Source organism: Mobula hypostoma, chromosome 8, assembly GCF_963921235.1.
Source record: "Mobula hypostoma chromosome 8, sMobHyp1.1, whole genome shotgun sequence".
Classification (NCBI taxonomy): Eukaryota; Metazoa; Chordata; class Chondrichthyes; order Myliobatiformes; family Myliobatidae; genus Mobula; species Mobula hypostoma.
In genome coordinates this window covers 132,899,915-132,922,233 of record NC_086104.1, presented here as the reverse complement: position 1 = coordinate 132,922,233, position 22,319 = coordinate 132,899,915, and the positions used below count along the sequence as shown (strand labels likewise).

Sequence of the window (22,319 nt, the reverse complement as noted above, 5' to 3'; positions counted from 1 at the left end):
GGTGCAAGGACTCCCACCCTGAAGATGCAGGTTTAGCCCTAAAGCTAACTGTCGGCTGAAGTGACCTTCACACTGTAGTGAGGTGTGGCTTCTATTCATCTGAGTTCCTCCATGATGCTGTGCAGAGAAGAGGCAGCCTCCTACAAGGAGGAAACTAAATCGAGGTGTAATGTGCAGGGAGGGGTGGGGCTGAGGGACAGTCAATAGCAGCTACATGGAGACATCAATCAAGGAGTTCGGGGCTCTGAGGGAGAAGTATAAATTTATGCAGGTCACATGAGGAAGGCATACCACTCTAAGGGTAAAATTAAACCTCAGAATATTGAGCTAAATGGCTCAATCTGTAAACAGCTTGTTTTCCACTGATAATAACATAAAAGCTATTGTTCAGTCAGGTCATTCACCTGTGCTCGACAAGTGACTGCAATGGTTAGTTATTACTGCAAGTAAATACTATTATCAAAGTACATTATATGTCACTATATACAACCCCGAGATTCACTTTCTTGTGGGCATACTTAACAAATCTATAGAATAATAACTATAACAGTCAATAAAAGACCACCCAACTTGAGCGTTCAACCAGTGTAGAAGACAACAAACCGTGAAAATGCAAAAGAAGAAACATAAATAAATAAATAGATAGATAGATAGATAAATAGGCAATAAATATCGAGAGCATGAAATGAAGAGCCCTTGAAAGTGAGTCCATTGGCTGTGGGAACATTTCAATGATGGGGCAAGTGAAGTTGAATGATGTTATCTCCTTTGTTCAAGAGACTGATGGTTGAGGGGTAGTAACTATTCCTAAACCTGGTGGCGTGAGTCCTGAGGCTTTTGTACCTTCTTCCTGATGGCAGCAGCGTGAAGAGAGCATGTCTGGTTGGTGGGAATCCCTAATGATGGGTGCTGCTTTCCTGCGACAACGTTTCGTGTAGATGTGCTCAGTGGTTGGGACTTGGGCCTTACCCATGATGGATGGGCTGTATCCAGTACTTTTTGTAGGATTTTCCATTCAAGGGCGTTGGTGCTTCCACACCAATCTGTGATCCAGCCAGTCAATACACTCTCCAATACACATCTATAGAAGTTTGTCAATTTTAGGTGTCATGCCGTATCTCCTCAAACTCCAAAGGAAGTAGAGGTGCTGCCTTACTTTCTTTGTAATTTGCTGGGCCCAGGACAGGTCCTCTGAAATAATAACACCAAATTTGATGTTGTTGACCCTCTCCACCTCTGATCCTCCTATGAGGACTAGCTCATGTACCTCTGGTTTCCTTCTCCTGAAGTCTACAATCAGCTCCTTGGTCTTGCTGACAGAGAGTGAGAGGCTGTTGTTATGACATCACTCAGCCAGACTTTCAACCTCCCTCCTCTATGCTGATTCATCACCACCTTTGATTCAGCCTAGGACAGTGGGATCATGAGTACATTTGAATGTGGCATTGGAGATGTGCTTAGCCACACAATCACGAGTGTAAAGTGAGCAGGGCATGGCTGCACCCGAGCTGATGGAGATCATGGAGGAGATGATGTCAATTCAAACTGACCGGTATCTGCAAGTGAGGATATCCAAAATCCAACTGCACAAGGAGTTACTGAAACCAAGAACTTGGAGCCTATTGATTAGTTTTAGGGGGACGATAGTATTGAATGCCAAGCTGTAGTCAATAAGGAGCATCCTGATGTATACATCTTTGCTGTCCAGATGTTCCGGGATAGGGTAAAGAGCCAATGAGATAGCATCTGCTGTGGACCCGTTGCTCTGACAGGCAAATTGGAGCAGATCAAATTGCTTCTCAGGCAAGAGTTGATATAATTCATCACTGGCCTCTCAAAACACTTCATTACAGTGGCTGTAAGCACACTCAGGCAAGTCACCACACTCTTCTTGGGCACTAGTATAATTAAAACTGCTTGAACCAGGTGGGTACCACACACTGCTGAAGGGAAAGGTTAAAGATCTCAGTGAACATGAAGCAATGAACTAGATTTTAAAACTTCATAAAGACTGCGTCATTAAATAAATTGCACACAATAGAAATAGGAGATACAGGTATTGGATTCGACTGCCTTTCTGAAAATGCGTAAATGCTGTTACCAAATGTTTGCCTTCTAAAACAGTGGACTTTGGATACGTAACAATATTAATAAAAGCAAACAATTCACTTAGATCATGCAATTCACCCTTACCCCTTCAGATATGTGACCCTTCGCATACCTTGATGCCTTGTACAGCTGCCAATTCCACCTGTAATGTCACCAGAAAGAATCCCTTCAAGCTGCTTCCTCCAGGCAATGTGAAGATTGTGTCCAAATTTCTGGAAGAAATGTATTACCACCTAGTGGTCATACAAAATACCAGCACATGTTTTTTTGTCAAAATAAACCAATTTTAGTCTGGTTACTTTCTTGAAAGCAACCTTATAGGTTAGGCGAGTGGGCAAATTCATGGCAGATGCAATTTAATGTGGATAAATGTGAAGTTATCCACTTTGGTGGCAAAAACAGGAAAACAGATTATTATCTGAATGGTGGTCGATTAGGAAAAGGTGAGGTGCAACGAGACCTGGGTGTCATTATACACCAGTCATTGAAAGTGGGCATGTGGGTACAGCAGGCGGTGAAAAAGGCGAATGGTATGCTAGCGAGAGGATTCGAGTACAGGAGCAGGGAGGTACTACTGCAGTTGTACAAGGCCTTGGTGAGACCACACCTGGAGTATTGTGTGCAGTTTTGGTCCCTTAATCTGAGGAAAGACATCCTTGCCATAGAGGGAGTACAAAGAAGGTTCACCAGATTGGTTCCTGGAATGGCAGGACTTTCATATGATGAAAGACTGGATGAACTAGGCTTATACTCGTTGGAATTTAGAAGATTAAGGGGGGATCTGATTGAAACGTATAAAATCCTAAAGGGATTGGACAGGCTAGATGCAGGAAGATTGTTCCCGATGTTGGGGAAGTCCAGAACGAGGGGTCACAGTTTGAGGATAAAGGGGAAGCCTTTTAGGCCCGAGATTAGGAAAAACTTCTTCACACAGAGAGTGGTGAATCTGTGGAATTCTCTGCCACAGGAAACAGTTGAGGCCAGTTCATTGGCTATATTTAAGAGGGAGTTAGATATGGCCCTTGTGGCTAAAGGGATCGGGGGTATGGAGGGAAGGCTGGTACAGGGTTCTGAGTTGGATGATCAGCCATGATCATACTGAATGGCGGTGCAGGCTCAAAGGGCTGAATGGCCTACCCCTGCACCTATTTTCTATGTTTCTTACATTTGTGTGAAGAGATGGGACAATTTTCCTTGGATGAAATCACATTAACATTGGACCAACAGTTTCTTACATACAAGAACACTGCAGAGCAGCTTATACAGAAGAAGCAGAGGTGCGCAGCTGGAGAGACACCAGTGTACTCAATGTGGCAGGAGGTCTTATGACATGAACTGAGAAGATAGTCAATGCCCTGGACTTAGTTGGAAAGCAAGAAGTTGTTTAATGACCTCAGACGAGTCATTAAGGGCAACTGGTCTGTGCCAATTCCTGGCAACCGTACCACTTACCTCAGACTCTGCTCCGAGTCAAAGTTGAGTTATTGTCATGTGCACAAATACCCGTATGCACAGCTGCAATGAAAAACTTACTTGCAGGATCACAGGCACATAGTAACAGATAACATAAATTATACACAATTTTGTATGAGAAAGAACATAAATAGAACAATAGCCCCTATCAAATGATCAAATTTGTCATTTTGTTGCTAGAATGTAATTAGGGTCGCACCGGCTGGTTCAAGAAATAACGTAACGGTTAGCGCAACGCTTCACAGTACCAGCAACTGGGGCTCAATTCCTGCCGCTGACTGCGAGGAGTTTGTACGTTCTCCCCGTGACTGTGTGGGTTTCCTCTCGCGGTCCAAAGACGTACTGGTTGGTAGGTTAATAGATCGCTGCAAGTTGTTTGGTGATTGGGCTAGGGTTGAATAGGTGTGTGCCTCGAAGGGCTGGAAGGGCCAATTCCATGGCGGAGCAGACTCAATGGGCCAAATGGCCTACTTCTGCTCCTATATTTTATGGTCTTATGGTCTTGCATCTTATTTACTGACCTCTCCTGCTGAGGGAAGCATACCTTTCTTGTCCTCTTGGAATTTGGAACACCTCAATTAAATCCCACCTCATTCTGTTGCAAAGAAAGCATTAACTGGGACTTGGATTTGACATTTATATAGACTATTAATCACGCTTAGTAATGCCACATTTTTCAGGTTGGACTCGCCAGTCAGCCTTGCTCCCAAACATTTCTCATGAGTGCATTTCCCAAGCACATTAGGTGACCTTTCTCCCACTGTCACATCTCCCTTTCCCTTCTCGGACAAAATGGCTCAGGACTGGAGGCAGGAGGGCTCGATTACCAGGAGACTGTTAGGTCCCATATATCTCCCAACCCCACTCAGCATACGGTGATGGGCATGACTGCAATGGCTGTTGCAGGGAGTAAGGCTGAAACTACCAATAACAATATCCTCTCCTCTCGTCCTCCTACCAGCCCTCAAGTTAAAACCTCTTCTAACAGAAGAGCTGAAAGTGGTGTAAGTACACATCCATGTCATTCCTTTCTCCGCACACCACAACCTTGTATCTTGTCATGTACAAGGGTGTGAGCCGGCCAGGTTGTGGACACAGCCGGGGCAATTCAGGATGCTGGTGATCTGATCTGCTGCCCTGGTCACTGACACTATGGTGAAGCATCTGGTCATGGGTTTTGTATCTAGCAGGCATTAGCTGAGGGAGGGAGTGTCCAAGGCCACAGGTCAATGGACAACTGAGTGGAGCGGGACAGGTTAAGAAGTACATGGGACATTTACCTTCATTGGGCACAGTGCAGAGTCATATAGGAACAGAACAAAACACACAAGTTAGGCCACAGCTACAGCTCTATGACCATTCTGAGATGGCGACGGAGATGGAGAGGAGACCTATGGGAATGTTGCCAGGGCTGGTGAGTTATGGATATCAGGAGAGACTATTTAGACACAGGGTGCTTTCTTTGCAACAGAATGAGGTGGGATTTAATTGAGGTGTTTCAAATTCCAAGAGGACAAGAAAGATATGCTTCCCTCAGCAGGAGAGGTCAGTAAATAAGACGTAAGACCATAAGACCATAAAATATAGGAGCAGAAGTAGGCCATTCAGCCCAGTGAGTCTGCTCCGCCATTCAATCATGAGCTGATTAATGTAAATGGAAATGTAGTTTCTACAGGATTTAGGGTCAAAGTGTTGAGGAAAAAAGAACTAATTCGTACAGATTGTGGTCAGGGTCTGGCTCACATTTCTTGCAGAGGCAGTGGAGAAGATGCCTTCCCCACATTGACAAAGTACCTGTCCAGGGCTATTGGTCTGTCTCTACCTCCCATGGTGTGAAGCAACAGCTGCGATGGAAGCTAAACCAGAGCCCATTTTGGCCAGCAAGTACTTGCTCAGTACCTGGGCCAGTGCCATGGTGGTGCTGGTACCATTGCTGCCATGACCCATGACCCCGGCGCTGTCTACGTGGATGAAGGGTCTCGGCCCGAGACGTCGACAGTTTGCTCTTTTCTACAGATGCTGCCTGGCCTGCTGAGTTCCTCCAGCATTTTGTGTGTGTGTTGCTTGGATTTCCAGCATCTGCAGATTTCCTCCTGGCTGTCTATGTGGAGTTTGCAAGCTCTTCCTGTGACTGTATGGGCTTCCTCTGGGAATTCCACTCACATATCAGAGCAGGATGGTAGATTAATTGCTCACTGCAAATTGCCCCTGTCACAGATGGATGGTAAAATTTGGGGGGGGGGGGTGCAATTGATGAGAATTTGGGAGAATAAAATGGCAATTGTACATCAGGGCCTTTCTCCATAGCTGTCAAATCTCTGATCCCTTGAAGCCTTAACTACCACCAACCAAAGCTGTATCGACTACAGCTGAAAATGTCTCTAATATAGTAAACATTAATGCTGAGAAGAATCAAAGGGAAACTGATGGGCATATGTGCATGAGAGAGAAAACGTTGTTAGGGATAAGGGGTAAATTGGGTCAATGGAATTGCTGCACTGGGAGCTAGCACGGACTCAGTGGCCCAAATAGCCTTCTTCCATATAATTAGAATTATAAGTGAAGTAATATCATTGCCCTTTGACCTTACGAGGACCACTCTGTGCTTCAATTTCTCATTATCCCTGTCGAAGGACATTTTTTGACTTATTTTCACATAGCCGCAGGAAAAGGCAGAAGGTTGCACACAGCTCATTTGCAGACTGCATCACCCGCCCAACCTGATACAATTCTAAGTACAAAAAAAATCATAATGAGGAGAAGAACTAAGAGCCTCAGTGCTTACCTTAACTCCATGCCCCTGAAAAGATTCAGCAGAAAGAAATGAACAAATAATTAGCATTTTCCACAATTCTGCATGTAAGGAAAATTAACCAGCTTCTGAGTGCACACTAATTTCACCTGAAAATCCATCATGAAAATGGTAACCACAATTAATATGTATTTCTTGTTAAAGCAATGACTGGACACTGGGCACCAGAGGAACATAGGACATGGGATGGACAAGCTTAGCCTTGTGTTCCAGTTACTTCCTTCCCAAGCAATCTCAGTAAAACAATAAGGGGGACCAGTGAGAGCTTTGTCTTGAGATCCAGGGGATAAAACAGATGAGCTATAATGAACAGAGAATGCTGCGTGCTGGCATTTTCCCTTTGTTATAACTTGTTTCCGGATGAAACATGCTGAGAATTTCCTTCACACTCGGGCAGTGGAGGGTATTAAAATGGATTACCTGCCTGTTAAAAGGGGGTCGGAAAATTCCATGATTGAATTCCATTCCAAATTCCATGAAAATTCCTTGGAGTACTGTGTGCAGTTCTGGTCGCCTCACTATATGAAGGATGTGGAAGCATTGGAAAGGGTACAGAGGAGATTTACCAGGATGCTGCCTAGTTTACAGAGTATGCATTACGATCAGAGATTAAGGGAGCGAGGGCTTTATTCTTTGGAGAGAAGGAGGATGAGAGGAGACATGATAGAGGTGTACAAGATATTAAGAGGAATAGATAGAGTGGATAGCCAGCGCCTCTTCCCCAGGGCACTACCGCTCAATACAAGAGGACATGGCTTTAAGGTAGGGGGTGGGAAGTTCAAGGGGGATATTAGAGGAAGGTTTTTTACTCAGAGAGTGGTTGTTGCATGGAATGCACTGCCTGAGTCAGTGGTGGAGTCAGATACACTAGTGAAGTTTAAGAGACTACTAGACAGGTATATGGAGGAATCTAAGGTGGGGGCTTAAATGGGAGGCAGGGTTTGAGGGTCGGCACAACAATGTGGGCTGAAGGGCCTGTACTGTGCTGTACTATTCTATGATCACATTTCGGGTGATGCAGTGTGCAGCAGGTAGAGTTATTGCTTCTCAGTGCCAGGGACTTGGGTTTGGCCCTGACCTCGGATGGGTTCTGTGTGGAATTTGCATGTTCTTCCTGAGACCCCATGGGTTTCATCCCCTGATGCTCTGGTTTACTCCCACAACACAAAAAGTTGCAAGTTGTTAAGTTAATTGACAACTTTACGTTGCCCCTAGTGAGTGTGTGTGTTTGGGAGAACTTTTGGGGTGTCGATGCAAATGTAACAGGGAGAATAAAATAGGGCCAGGTTAGGAATAGTGTGAATGGGAGTTGAGGATCAGCATGGTCTCAGTGGGCTGAATGGCCTGTTTCTGCACAGTATATCTCTACAATCCTGTGAACTGGCATTTGGCATTGGTCTATTGTCATGTGCGCTCAGACACAGTGAAAAGCACAGGGGAACTAAGGAGGCAATAAGAGGCACTGACTTCATGAGTTAAAGAGGCCAGTTTAGTGAGCAAGGACAGTGCTTCGAATTTTGTTTGGATTGTGTTTAGTTTTTATCTTCTCTGTTAAATTCTGTAGCTTCAATTTACAGTCATGAAAAGTAGTCTTTAACCTCTCAGGAACCAAAGTAACCAGCTAGAACTGATTAATTCTGATCACACAAGATGTTGATAACAGTAAAAGCAGTAACTAAAAGCACAGTGTGATTTTAGCGCGTGTCCTGTGAATGGAATGTCCACAGAGTAAGGAATTTGGTGAGCAAAGGACTGGGGAGATAAGGACCAATTAGGTCTGTTGATTAAATTGCAGACATGTCTTGAAATGCTTAAAGCTGCTAATGTGTTGCAACTGTAGTTAAGTAAAACTACAATCATCTGGCAAACCTGCGACTTAGGTCACACTGAATTAGTACATCTTCCAGAATATTGGATGTTATTTTATGTAATTTGATACTAATTCACTTTTTTAAAAGATATTACACAGCACTGTGACACATTTGAGGCCAGTAAGATTAAAGAGAGCACGAGAAACAGGACTCTGATAAGTCCAAAGGGTTAGTGGGAACCAAGGCCTGATGAATGAGAAGGGGAATGCAGGAACCTGGTGCACAGGGAGTTGGAAGGGAATGTGGCAAACATTACCTTCGAAGTCAGATGGGGAACCACCAGGAACTCTGAGTGGTCCGATAGTGAATCAGGATCAGAATCAGGTTTATTATCACCGGCATGTGACGTGAAATTTGTTTAACTTAGCAGCAGTTCAATGCAATACATAATATAGAAGAAAATAATAACAGCGCAAGTGTCTTATTCAGTACACTTTATACAGTATACATATATTGAATAGATTAAAAATCATGCAAAAAACAGAAACATTATATATTTAAAAAGTGAGGTAGTGTCCAAGGGTTCAATGTCCATTTAGGAATCGGATGGCAGAGGGGAAGAAGCTGTTCCTGAATCGCTGAGTGTGTGCCTTCAGGCTTCTGTTCCTCCTACCTGATGGTAACAGTGAAAAAAGGCACGCCCTGGGGGCTGGAGGTCCTTAATAATGGAAATTACGGAAATTACTGCTCCTTGAAGATCTCCTGGGTACTTTGTCAGCAAGCACCCAAGATGGAGCTGACTAAGTTTACAACCCTCCGCAGCTTCTTTCAGTCCTGTGCAGTAGCCCCCGCCCCCATACCAAACAGTGATGCAGCCTGTCAGAATGCCCTCTATGGTACATCTATAGAAGTTTCTGAGTGTATTTGTTGACATACCAAATCTTTTCAAACTCCCAATAAAGTACAGCTGCTGTCTTGCCTTCTTTATAACTGCATTGATATGTTGGGACCAGGTTAGATCCTCAGAGATCTTGATACGCAGGAACTTGAAACTGCTCATTTTCTCCACTTCTGACCCCTCTATGAGGATTGGTATGTGTTCCTTCAGCCTACCCTTCCTGAAGTCCACAATCAGCTCTTTTGTCTTACTGACGTTGAGTGCCAGGTTGTTGCTATGGCACCACTCCACTAGTTGGCATATCTCACTCCTGTATGCCCTCTCATCACCACCTGAGATTCTACCAACAATGGTTGTATCCACCACAGATTTATAGATGGTATTTGAGCTATGCCTAGCCACACAGTCATGGGTATACAGAGAGTAGAGCAGTGGGCTAATCACGCACCCCTGAGGTGTGCCAGTCTTGATCATCAGCGAGGAGGAGATATTATCACCAACCCACACAGTCTGTGGTCTTCTGGTTAGGAAGCTGAGGATCCAGTTGCAGAGGGAGGTACAGAGGCCCAGGTTCTGCAACTTCATCAGAGCTTCATTTGGATCATCAGAGATTTTGTCATGCCTTGATCAGACCACCTCGGGTGCCAGGGTCCCCCAGGCTCCAATGCTCCTTCTCCTCTGATTATTAGCCAGTTGTTTTCACCTGTGTCTTGTTTTAGTTATCAGTCCGCCTGTGCCTGGTTCTGTTTGTCTATTGAAGTTCCATCCAATTTCTCATCCTTGCTCATGTTTGAGCTTACATACCCTGTGTGCAGTGATTCTTGAGTCCTGGCCTGTGTTCTCTACAAACCAATCCAAAATAAAAATTCTTTGTTCAATCCTATCCTAGTCTCTGGTCTCCTTTGTACTTGGACACAAATACATTGATTGGGTAAAGATGAAGGCTCAGCCAAGGAACTGGAGCAGCCAGGGCCCAACCTTTTTTTTAAATCGGAACTACAAAGGTAACAGGGTACAGATTTCTACCCAAGCTGTATGCAATTTGGCATGGGATCAATAAGATCAGAGTTGTCAACGGGGCAGTGAAGGCAAATAGAATAGGGGTGTTTAAGAGGTTCTTGGATAGGCATGTGAACAAGCAGAGAACAGAGGAAAATGGACTTGTGTCAGGAAAAGGGACAACCTTAACTGGTGTTTAATTACTAGTTTAATTAGCATAGCGCCAACATTTTGGACCAAAGAGTTTGTTCCTTTGCTCTACTGTTCTGCACTCTGTATTCTGTGACTTGTGGCTTAAATATTGATGTGGAAGTGTGTCAAATGGTTGTGACACATCTAGTGTGGTAGTGTAGTGGGTAATGCTTGTCATTCTGGTTTCCTGCTTCCACCGCTGGCTAGCAGTCTCATGAAAAGGAGAGCTGAGTGTGTAAGTCTCTCCCTGCCAGTACATAGCCTCTCCAACAGCAAGCCTCACGTAGTCCCTCCTTGTTGGCGACACATGAAAACCGTACACCCTTTGGACTCAGGCTGAACTACAGAGGAGGGGGAGGAGGTCTGGCCCCTGCACACGTAGCACACAGGCCCATCGGCGTGTGGACAGGCCCTGGTGCTCGTGAACCAGATCCCCAGCTATGGGTAAATAGCCCCACCGCCATGAGGGCAGCCTTGAGAGAGACGAAGGCTACGGGAGTAAACCCAGACAGCAAATCCGGAGTGGAGCCCCTAAAGCGGCTGGATGTCATTGAACATCCTCCTGGCAGATCCTGCAGCCAAGCTGGTGCCAAACGTATTGCTTCATAAGCTCTCCTTTGGACTACACTGGTGAGGCCAAGAAGAGGATCTTGACAACTGGGCATCCCCATACCTTCTGCCCAGGCTCGTGCTGTGGAGATGTCACTCCAGTGCCACAGTCTGTTGCCCTTCGAGACAGAGGGATCATCTTTGCCATCATTAATGTGGGGAAAAATAGGCTGGTATTGGTTTATTATAGTCGCATGTACTGAGAAACAGTGAAAAGAATTTGTTTGCATGCCGTTACTCAGATTATAGGTACCTCAAGGTAGTAAAACAAACAGAATGTAGAAGATGGTGTAGCGGTTACAAAGAAAGTTCAGTGCATTTACACAAAGAAAGTACAAGGGCCAAGACAAGGTAGGAAGTTCACCTTTGAGCACATAAGGCGTTTATTGAAGAGTCTGATCTGATTTGAAACCATAGAGGACTAGCATCAGCACTGGGGAATAATGCATCGGTTCCATAGGGACGGACTTCACTAGAATAGAACTGGGGCCTGTGCCGCAGCAGATAGAAGGCAGTTGTAACTAGGGCACGAAAGTAGATAGTGAGGAAGGCTTTTGGTGAAAAGGAATTTTGGGAGTTAATGAGGAATGACAAAGCAAGGTTGCAGTGCTGTAATTCAGCGACTGCTAATCAGAATCTACCTGGAAGGGACAGAGCAGTGTAAGAATGTACCTTCAATCAGAGTCAGAACAAGGAATACGGTACAAAGACTATTAAAGATCTTAATCTGTTACAGAACAGGTAAATTGTTAGCACAATAAGAAATAGGTGGATGCAGTCTAATAGCCATTTCAGAGATATGGTCACAACATAACGTAGGATGGGAAGTAAAGAGCGCTAGAGGACTTCAACCTTTAGAAGAGACAGGCAGAGTGGTAAAAGAGCTGAAGCAGACATGGTGTTGAAGAATATGGGAGAAAGGCAGCAGAGAGAAAGGGCATTCACTCAGCAAATCAAGGACCGAATCAGCTTGTTTGGAAATCAAAAGAGGAAAAGGACAGAGAACAGAAGTGGGAGCTGTCTATATGACCAAAAGCTGTAGAGGTAGTGCAACTCAGGAAGATAAGATGCATGTAACGAGGATAATACACTAATCACAGGGGATTTCAATCTACAACAAACCAGAAGAACTGTAATGTTGTGAAGAATGAATAAAGAGATTGGGTAAGATTATCTTCTGAGGAACCAATTGGGAACAGGCTGATGTAGAAGTAATATGTGTAATGAAAAAGGATTTGTTGACCGTCTGGTAGTTCAGCTGGCTTTGGAAATGGTAATTATATTATAAAGGTCTTAAAAAAATCTGATAGTGATTTTGACCAGTCTTAAATCTGAGTAAAACAAACAAGGCAATGTGGTCTGGGTTGGTGAAGGTGGAATGGGAACCTATATGAAAGGGAATGACAGCAAAATCTCCCCTTTAGTAAATGGAACAGAAATTATAAATAATAGACAGTGTTTAGGGGGGAAATATTCAATGGTTATGGATATCAAGAGTATAGTCATATCAAGATATGATGTACATTGTATAAATATTATTTTAGAATTTTGAATGATAAATTATATTAAAATTAATTTGTATTATGATGCATAGTATGTGATATCAAAGTAAAAGTTTTATTTTATTTTTTTATTTAGAGATATGGCACAGAATGTGCCATTTTCACCCAACGAGCCATGCAGCTCAGCAGATCACCAATTTAACCCTAGCCTAATCACAGGACAATTTACAATGACCTGTTCGCCCACTAAACAGTACGTTTTTGGCCTGTGGGAGGCAACTGGATCACCCAGAGGATATCCATGCACACGTGGGAAGGACATATAAACTTTCTTACAGAGGGCGCCGGAATTGAACTCTAAGCTGTAATAGTGTCGCGCCAGCTGCGACACTACCGTGACACCCCAAAAAGAAACACGGTGAAAAGACTGTGAAATCTTCACAGTTCACTAAACAGCAAGGGGAATTGATATGGAAATGGAGAGGATGCAAGGGTAGTCTGACAAGAACTGTAAAAGTGACTGTAACATTTACCTTGGATACGTAACAAGGAAACATTAGCTTGGGTTAATAAGGGCCCCTACAGACAGAGACAGGAGAAATTATGATGAAGAAAAGAATGACAGAGAAATTAAACAGCATTTGAATTCACAGAAGAAGGCACAGTAAACCTCCCAGAAACTGAAGCATAGGCCTAGAGTGATGAAGGTGCTCAAGAAAACAGCTTAGGAAAAACACACAGTATGTTGGCATTTGTTGCAAGACAAATTCAGTTCACAGTTAGAAGCATCTTGCTCCAATTATACTGGCCCCTGCTGAGACTTCAAATAAGGGACCTGGTGACGGTTCTTCTGGAGTATTAGTCAGGGCCTGGTCTCCCTACCTAAGGAAAGATATGCTTACAACAGAGGGAGAGAAGTGGAAATTCATTTGTCCAACAGGAGAGAAAAATAATCCGAGCCTGCACTGTCTGGTCTTTAGCAGAATGGGAGGTGATATTGAAATAGACAGACTTCTAACAGGGCAGGTCCAAGGTTTCCAAGGCCTGGATTGTCTAGGTCCAGGGGTCACAGGGAGAAAATGAGGGATCAGCCATTCAGTGCAGAGATGAGAAGATATGAACTAGGTAAAAGAGAATTGGAACTCTCTACCCCAGTAGGCAGTGGAATTGCTGATTATGTTCAAGGCAGATGTTGGTATTTTTCTAGATATTCAGGGAATTGAGTGATACAGGGTTACTGCAGGAAAGTGACACTCAGGTAAAAGATTACCCAAGATTTAATTAATTAAATAGCAGATCAGACATGAGCGGCCAAACCTTTTCCTGCTTGTCTTATGTTCTTTGCTCCTTTGATATGCTCAGCATTACGCCAGAGATAACTGGAGTACATAGTGCAGTGTGTTTCACTTATGTGGAAACACTAAACATTATTTTTTTAAAAAGTGGAGACGCAGGAGACTGCAGGGGCTGGAATATGGAGTAACACCCCAAGAATGCTGAGGGAACTCAGTGGGTCAGGCAACTTCTATGGAAATGGACAGTCAACGTTTTGGGTCGAGAGCCTTCACCTGGACTGAAAGATAGATGGGAAATAGCCAGTGTAAAGAGTTGGAGCCAGAGCAGGCAGAGAATATGTGAATCTGGGTAAGGAGGGTTAATAGGCAGATGGTGGAGGTGGGAATGGAAATAACAACTGAGGTTGGGAGGTGATAGGTGGATCCAGGTGAGGGGGATGATAGGCAGGTGGAGGAGGGGAGAGTGGAACTAGGGACAGTAGTTGTGGTAAACCATATTTATATGTTGTAACTGGGTTACCTGTCTGGACACGCCCCTCTGCTGACTGCCCCGTGGCTCCTCCCACAGACCCCTGAATAAAAACGATTGCGCCATTGCTCCTCCTCTCAGTCCAGGGCAGATACTCAGCATGATGGAGGTCACATTTTACTGCTAATAAAAGCCTTTCAGTATTTTCTACCTGCCTTTTGGAGTAATTGAAGGTGCATCAGTAGTTCAAAGGCCTTTAACCAGCCGTGAGACTCCAAGAGCCAATGGGGCTGTTTGGGGGCCGGGCCTTGGACTTGCCAGCTGAGGCTTCACCATTCCTTGGGGAATGTTGGGCCAAGGAAGAAGCGGGGCATTGGGAGCAAGCTGCAGGTGGAGTGGGGAAACAGGCCTGCTCTTGAGGGATAAAATACCCACTTGATGTCTTCCATCCAGTCAGGTGGTGCAAAATAAGCAACTAAAGTTGGAGGTTTGAGTATTCTCAACAGCCATTGGCTGAGAAGGACAAGGGGAGGTGGAACATTACGACAACAGTAACTACACCCACTTACCTTGCACACTTTCTCTTTATCACAATCCAGAAGAATGAGGCCAAAGTTCTTACCTGTTGGGATCCTTTTTCTTCCAATTTGATAAAACACAGTCAGCGTGAACTAAGATTGGTGGCAGTCCGATGATTTCAGATACTTTGCAAAAGGGCACCACAAGGTTCTTGGGCAGCACCTGATAGAATGTACCAAGCCACAAAGAAAGCGAGAGTCAACTCGTTACCATGGAGACCACACGAGCAGCCTGGATGCTGGAAACTGGAGCAACCTGCAGGAAGACCTGATTGGGTCAAACAACCTCCGTGGAGGATGCTATTTGACTCACTAGCTTCTTCCAGCTTGTTACATGTTACTCCTTTTAAGTCGACTTTCAGCTTCCAACATCCTCGGACCCAGACTCAAGAATATCCCTCTCTAACCCCGTACACCTTCTCTTCTTTTCAGAACCTGCTTAAAACCCCACTTAGGTCACTCTTCCCAACTACTGCATCTTTCTCTCAACAAAGGTTTATATACCTTTAAAAACAGTAAGTGTAGTTTTTATAACACGTGTGATTCTGTGAGATGAGCAACAGCATTTAACATTATCATTTGCTTCATGTATGCATACGTTCTGGGGTTTTTAAGGAAAAATCCTTCATTATTAGCCATGTTCAGTTTTTCTTTTGCCAGTTGGTCTTCAACCAGCTGACGGACAAATGTTTTCAATCCTGTTCTATTTACAGAGGTAAAAATAGCCATGCAGTTTTGTAAACATAGAACAGTACAGCACAGTAAGGCCCTTTGGCCCATGAAGTTGTACCGAATTTTTAACCTATTTTATGATCAATCTAACCCTTCCCTCCTACTTGGCCTCTATTTTTCTCTCATCCATGTGCCTAATTAAGAGTTTCTTAAATGTCCCTAAATTATCTGCCTTCACCACTGCCCCTGGCAGGGCATTCTACACACCCACCACACTCTGTGTAGAAAACCTACCCCTGACATCCCCTGATACTTTCCTCCAATCTCATTAAAATTATGTCCCCTCGCATTAGCCATTTCCATCAGGGGAATAGTCTCCGGCCATCCACTCAACCTGTCTCTTATCATCTTGTACCTGACGATGTATCACTGCAATGCAAAACAAACGTCCAATCCATTTTTACAACATTTACACAGTGCCTCAGTTCCACAAGCAGCAACAACATCGGAAGCTCCAACCAGTTGTGAAATGGTCTCAGTGCCAAGTGCTTGCAAAACAGGAGTCAATGACACAAGACGAGCTTTCAAACCTTTGCACAGTTTTTCTCTCCCTCCTGCCACACGTAGCCCATCGTAATGAAGCTCAAGGCCAGGTGCGCCAACCGCAGCTGTTTATGCCCAATGAGTAGATGTGTGTCCAGAAGCTCCATCTGCAAAAAAGATGGTATAGGAGATAGAACAGTGCAGGAAAAGGCCCTTTGGCCCATGATGTTTGTGTTGTACTGAACTAAACTACACCTCTATTCCCTGCATATCCATTTGACTATCTAATACTCCCATTACATTCACTTCCACCATCACCCCAGCATCCCATCTACTACCCTCTGATTAAAATACGTCTTGGTATTGGAATTCACACATCTATCGTTCGAGATATTTAATCCAAGGTCCCCCTCATTTGGTCCTTTTCTCTTTTTCCAGGTTGATTCTTCAGGATGAGTCTGCTCTTAATTTCAAAGTCAAAGTCAAAGGTTTCTGCCATTGGCACCAGGCCATGTAGGCACAGGTCCAGTGAAAAACTTCGAGCAGCACTACACACACATAGCATTAGAGACACACCACCTTCAGAAGAAGGAAAATTTAACATAAACTATACAAATGTATACATAATGGACTCTCATAATTCAGGACATGCCCTCTTCTCACAACAAGAGAAAATCTGCAGATGCTGGCAATCCAAGGCGACACGCACAAAATGCTTGAGGAACTCAGCAGACCAGGCAGACTCTTGGCCCAAAACATCAACGTGCCCTCTTCTTATTTCTACCCTCAGGGAGGAGGTACAGGAGCTTGTCGACCCACACTTATTATTTTAGGAACAGCTTCTTCCCCTCTGCCCTCTTATTTCTAAACAGTCCATAAACTCATGAACACTATTCCTCTTTTTTGCACTATTTATTTGTTACATTTTTTATTGTAACTTGTAGTAATTTTTTATGTTCTTGCACTGTACTGCTGCCACAAAACAACGCATTTCACAACACATGACAGTGATAATAAACCTGATTCTGATTCTTGGGTTCAGGAATAAGATGGTTTTCTATAGCCTGCACTGTCATCTCTCAGCATCCTCAGAGAGCATTGCAGAAACTAATCTGTGGGGTGTTTTTTAATTAACATTGCCTTGCCTTCTGCCTTGGTCAGTAGCCCCCTGACGTGCTACATACATAAACTTTATTTGGCGACTTGATATAAGTACACATTTTCTTCATTAGATCAGGAATAGAGGATGAATGAAGTACCTACTTTATTCACTTCATGACGAAGTTGCTGAAGTTCAATCAACTGAGGCAAATTGTTCGCAATATCCATCCACGGCTGGTAGAATTTCGGGAGTTCATACTGGTAAGAAGAAATAAACTATTCACTCTCTGAGCCACATATAAACCGTGCAAAACTTGGGTGAGGAAACTATTTGTGATTGTAAAGCTAAATTGTATTTCTTGATGTCAAGATAAATGGAGTTTAATGTTCCAGATATTAACCTAACGTAAATAAGATTTATTAAATTCCTGTCGCATTCCCTGCATTGGAGGAGCTTTGTTTCCTGAGGAAGGCCATTTGACTTTAACAAGTGACAACTTTCCATTTTTCTCCACTTTGTTTCTGAAAACTCAAATTCGTCCAGCAAATAAAGAGTGTGATTCTGTTTCTGGGTGGTTTATACAAGATAAGAGATCAAAAACCTCAAATAGAAAGGGAAGAAAATGGAATAACACTGCTCCCCAAATTGCAACTAACAGATACAGGAAAGGACAAGTGTGCAGTCAAATTAAAATAACTAAACATTGCTTTATGACATGCAAGTAAAAATGAGGCAACACTTTAGCACCCAGAGATCCTTATTGCAGAATATTTAGTAATGGCAGATTCAAACAAGGATAAATGATTGCAAAAATGCTGGGGATAAAATTAAAAACAAAAGATTTGCAGCATCGTAAGTCCTGGATCTAAAGCCATGCTAATAATGAAGGATGCTTCACTCACAATTAGAGCTTCATTTAATGGTGAGAGAAGATTGGTCACTGGTTCTGGGAGTGACCAGCTTGTCTCCATGCTCAGCTCCACATTAATGCAAGATAAATCATTATTTCCAAACTTGAGGAGGCAAATTCCCCTCAACTTTCCCCACGGGCTCAATCCCTGAAACTCTTTTTGAAAGACAGAAATATATTAATATTGTTCACGGGCGTTACAACTACACTCAAGGAAAGTAATGCAATAGAATTAAGCATTTATACAATACCAGTAGAAAAAGTGATTACATACCAAAGGCTCTGGTAAAATAAATCCATACTCTTTGGAGACATGAAACTTGTCCACGTTTAAGTACTCTCCATCTGATGTGTTATTCTCTCCCTTGTCCATTGCTCAATGAGAAATATTAATGATGCTAGAGTGAAATTTACTTCTCTGTCAAGGATGAACTGCAACAATTGCTTCCAAATGTGTTTTACCTAAGGCTGAGAACTGTCATCAGGCAGAGGAGGGAAACAGATATAGTGCAAGCTGAACATTGGACTTCGGTCCCACAGCTGGTTGGTTTAAATGGGGTTTTTGAGTGTCCAATTAATTTCATTGGCTATCTCAAATTTCTGAACTAGCTGGCTGGAATGTAAAATTTACTGTGAGGGTGCATCAGGGGAGACCAAGTGATGTTTACTTGTTCCAAGATAGAATAAATAATACAATTGGCAAGATAGGAGAATAGAGATAAGGTGAGTTGGATCCAAAGAAGGTGCAAATCTGCTGCTGTATCCTGTCTGGGTGACTAGAGATGAGCAGATGAGTAAGGCAAAAGACATAAGAAAGTAGAGGCGGCGTTTCGGGCCGAGACCCTTCATCGGTCTCGGCCCGAAACGTCGACTGTACCTCTCCCTAGAGATGCTGCCTGGCCTGCTGCGTTCACCAGCAAATTTGATGTGTGTTGTTAGAATTTCCAGCATCTGCAGAATTCCTCGTGTTTACATAAGAAAGTAGAGTTGGAGGAAGCCATTTCTCAATGCCATAATGTTCAACCAGAACAATCTTGGACAATAATTCTCACATCATTTTTGTACTGATGAAAGTATGCAAAGTTCACTTGCATTGGTCCATAAATGATGGGGGTTGGGTTGGGGAGTGGAATTTTGCAGAGCAAGCAGAGATTTTGCTGGAGTGGACTGCCGAGTTGTGGTGACAGGTCCGGTGCAGTGTCAAATTTGGGATGCGTGGGAGACTAAGATGTGGTCTTTGGCGATCTCTGCTCCAGCTTTGCAAAAGCGTCAGCCTGAGACTGAGTAATCTGCCCTTTTGGATTGAAGAACACAAAGAATGCTGCCAGAGTTAGCAGCTCATGTGAAGACTCCAGGTAAAATAACAGCCACTGCTTCTTAAATGAAAAAAGCCGCAGATGATACATACAACACGGGATAATAATTTTTTCCAAAGATACTGCTTCCTCAGAATTATTTTGTGATTATAATAGATTGCTTGAAGCTGACTATAAATATAATTTCAGGTGACATGTACCACTTAGGAATATGAAGAAACAAAAAATTAACTTTTATTGAATATAATGCATTTAATTGGATAGTGGTGCTGACACTTTGCAATAGTTCAACAAAGCTAAAAACGTTTAGTTGATGATTTTCATTTGTACTCTTTGTACTCAGTGTCTGAGGTTTCTCACTTGTGTCCAACAATAATCAGCCAGTATTGATGGATTCCAGTTGCCCTGATACCATTTCTCCATGACTGGAATGTCCTAGTGAAACCTTTCACCATACTCATCACTGACAGTGCCAAAATTTTCAGGGAAAAAGTCTAAATGGGAATGCGGCAAAATTAATCTTTAGTGACCTGTTGCATTTCACAGTTTTGTATGCTTTAAGGCTGTCAAGGCATGTAGTTCGGTGCTCTGTAGTTCCCAAGAAAATTTTCAGCAACATCCCACTAGAAGTTCTTCGAAATGCCTGTCATTGATGACCTGTTTGATTTGTGGACGAACAAAAATGCCTTCCTTAATCACGGCATCAATTATTCTGACTTGAGTTATGAATTGAAATAACAATTTTTTAAAATGGTGTGAGGGAAATTTCATGGTGATTTTCATGATTAGCAGCACAAGATCCACAAGATACACCCCAAAGTATTCAGGAAGCGAATGATTTGTTGTCCATAAATCAGCCAAACACAATGGGCTGATTGGCCTAATTCTGCCCCTTTGCCGAATGGTCTTGTGTTACAAATCTGAAATAAAAACAGACAACCATGAAAATACTCAGCAAGCAGGAAATACTCATGGTGGAGAGAGAAGCAAGGAGCTAACATTACGGACTAAATTCCTCTCCTGAAAACACTACTTGGATCAGTTCTCATCAAAGATAATTCTCCTGAAGCAGAGGTACTGATTGTCTTTCTCTGCTGTCACTGCATTTTATCTTCAATAATATCACCAATAATATCTGCAGTGTGGCCCCTTTGAAGTGATCGTAACGCCAGACTAATTCCTGCTGTAGTGACAACTGATTGTTCACCATCCACCAAAGATCTCTAACAGAAGTAGTCTGCAACATGAAGGGAAAGTTTGAGTAAAGGCTGATTTTCACTTCTGCGGCAACTCGACGCCGTAACCTACGCAAATGACCTACGCGCATTGTGAGCATTTATACTTGTGCGTTGGTGTGTCTGCGTCGCTCTGCAATTCGTGCACGTCACGCATGCGCACACACCTGCCCGTGCAAGGCTTCATGGTCATGGTAGTCTTTCTCGGGGTAAAGAAGTTTAAACTGAGCGTCTTTTTTCGTAAAAGCGAAATGTATCCTCCATAATTTCGGAGGTCTGTAAAGCTTTATGGAAAGCATTGCAGCCAGATTTCCTTCCCTGCCCTTCAGTCAGGGAAGCTATTGCAGCGTAGGAGCAAATGCGATGCTACCAAGCGGACCAATCACGGCTGTTGCGGTCTACGTCTACGCGCAGTTACATTTTGGGAGAGGTGCGCGTCGGGTTACAGCGTAGGATCCGCGTCGGCTCTGCGTAGGTTTCGCGGCGACGCTGTATCTACGGCGTCGAGTTGACACAGAAGTATAAATCAGCCGTTAGAGTGCTCCTCCTGCTTCTGTCGCTAAGTTTCTTTGGGAGTTGAGAGCACCTGCCTCACAGTCACTGGACAAGGACTGTGTGAACCAAATCCATCTGCTACGGCCCTATCTATGACCAGCTCTTTGACCACCTCAGTCCATCCTGCAGCAGAGCTGCCTGTGCTGGGAAATGTGGCTCACCTCTTCCACAAGATGAAGAAAAGTCACCAGCGCCCCTTTCAGCAGAACCTCGCTAACAAACCTGCCACCCCACCAACGTTAAAAGGCATGAAACATCCTCCTGTGTCCCTGCGCTCAGTCTGTGGCCAAGCAGCTTCGACTGTGATGTAAACTTAGCTCTATCATGGGCACTAGCCTCGTAGTACCCAAGACATCTTCAAGGAGCGGTGACTCAGAAAACCAGCTTCCATCATCAAAGACCTCCAGCACTCAGGGTGTGCCATCTTCTCATTGTCACCATCAGGAAGGAGGTACAGGAGCCTGAAGGGACACACCCAGCAATTCAGGAACAGTTTCTTCCTCTCCGCTGTCTAGTTTCTAAATGGACCTTGAACGCATGAACACTACCTCTCTACTTATTTAAAATTTGTTTTTGCACTCTTTAACTTAATTTAACTATTTAATATACATGTATACTTACTGTAATTCAGTTTTCTATATTTATCAAGCTGCCACCAAGTTAAATTTCACGACGTATGCCAGTGATATTAAACCTGATTCTGAAAGCGAAATGAGTTAATTCCATACGAGGTCACACACAAGCACATTGTGAAGAAACCAACACAAAGTCAAGTCAAGTTTACTATCATGTCCAAAAGTATGGTGAGGTAGAAATAATGTACGCTTAGCCCAGGGCTCTACACGCTCTACACCCATGTCTGTGAGTTAGGCATAGCACAAACGCCATCTATATATTTTTGCCATATATATTTTTGCCATATAATTGCCATATATAATTTGCCATATATTTTTGCTATATAATTTGCCAATGGCACATGTTGTTGGCAGAATTTCGGGTGGCAATGAGGTGGCGTACAGGAGTGAAATAGATTTTCTGGTTGAGTGGTGTCACAACAGCATTCACTCAACATCCGCAAGACTAAGGAATTGATTGTAGACATTAGGAAGGAGAAGTTAAGGGGATACATACCAGCTTCTTTCAAAGGGTCAGTAGTGGAAAGGGCGAGCAAACTCAAGTTGCTGGGTGTCAACATCTCTGAAGATCTAGCCTGGGCCCAACATATTGAAGCAATTACAA

The 22,319-nt window shown here is 43.5% G+C and overlaps 1 protein-coding gene across 3 annotated transcripts in view; it reads right to left on the bottom strand.

The window, feature by feature from the left end:
* ido1 (indoleamine 2,3-dioxygenase 1) overlaps positions 1 to 18,462 on the bottom strand; it is a 49,781-nt gene extending 31,319 nt beyond the window's left edge. Inside the window, exons 1-6 of one of the 3 annotated variants that reach the window (XM_063056915.1) lie at positions 18,249 to 18,462; positions 17,226 to 17,321; positions 16,010 to 16,129; positions 14,792 to 14,910; positions 6,368 to 6,382; positions 2,222 to 2,321 (exon numbers count right to left, since the gene is read on the bottom strand). In XM_063056915.1, the coding sequence (XP_062912985.1) occupies positions 2,222 to 2,321; positions 6,368 to 6,382; positions 14,792 to 14,910; positions 16,010 to 16,129; positions 17,226 to 17,321; positions 18,249 to 18,347 (549 nt within the window). In that variant the 5' untranslated portion in view covers positions 18,348 to 18,462. Of the gene's footprint in view, positions 1 to 2,221; positions 2,322 to 6,367; positions 6,383 to 14,791; positions 14,911 to 16,009; positions 16,130 to 17,225; positions 17,322 to 17,966; positions 18,138 to 18,248 lie in introns of those variants that run through there. The other 2 variants (XM_063056917.1, XM_063056916.1) reach the window with 2 other exon arrangements.
* Positions 18,463 to 22,319: the final 3,857 nt, after the last annotated feature.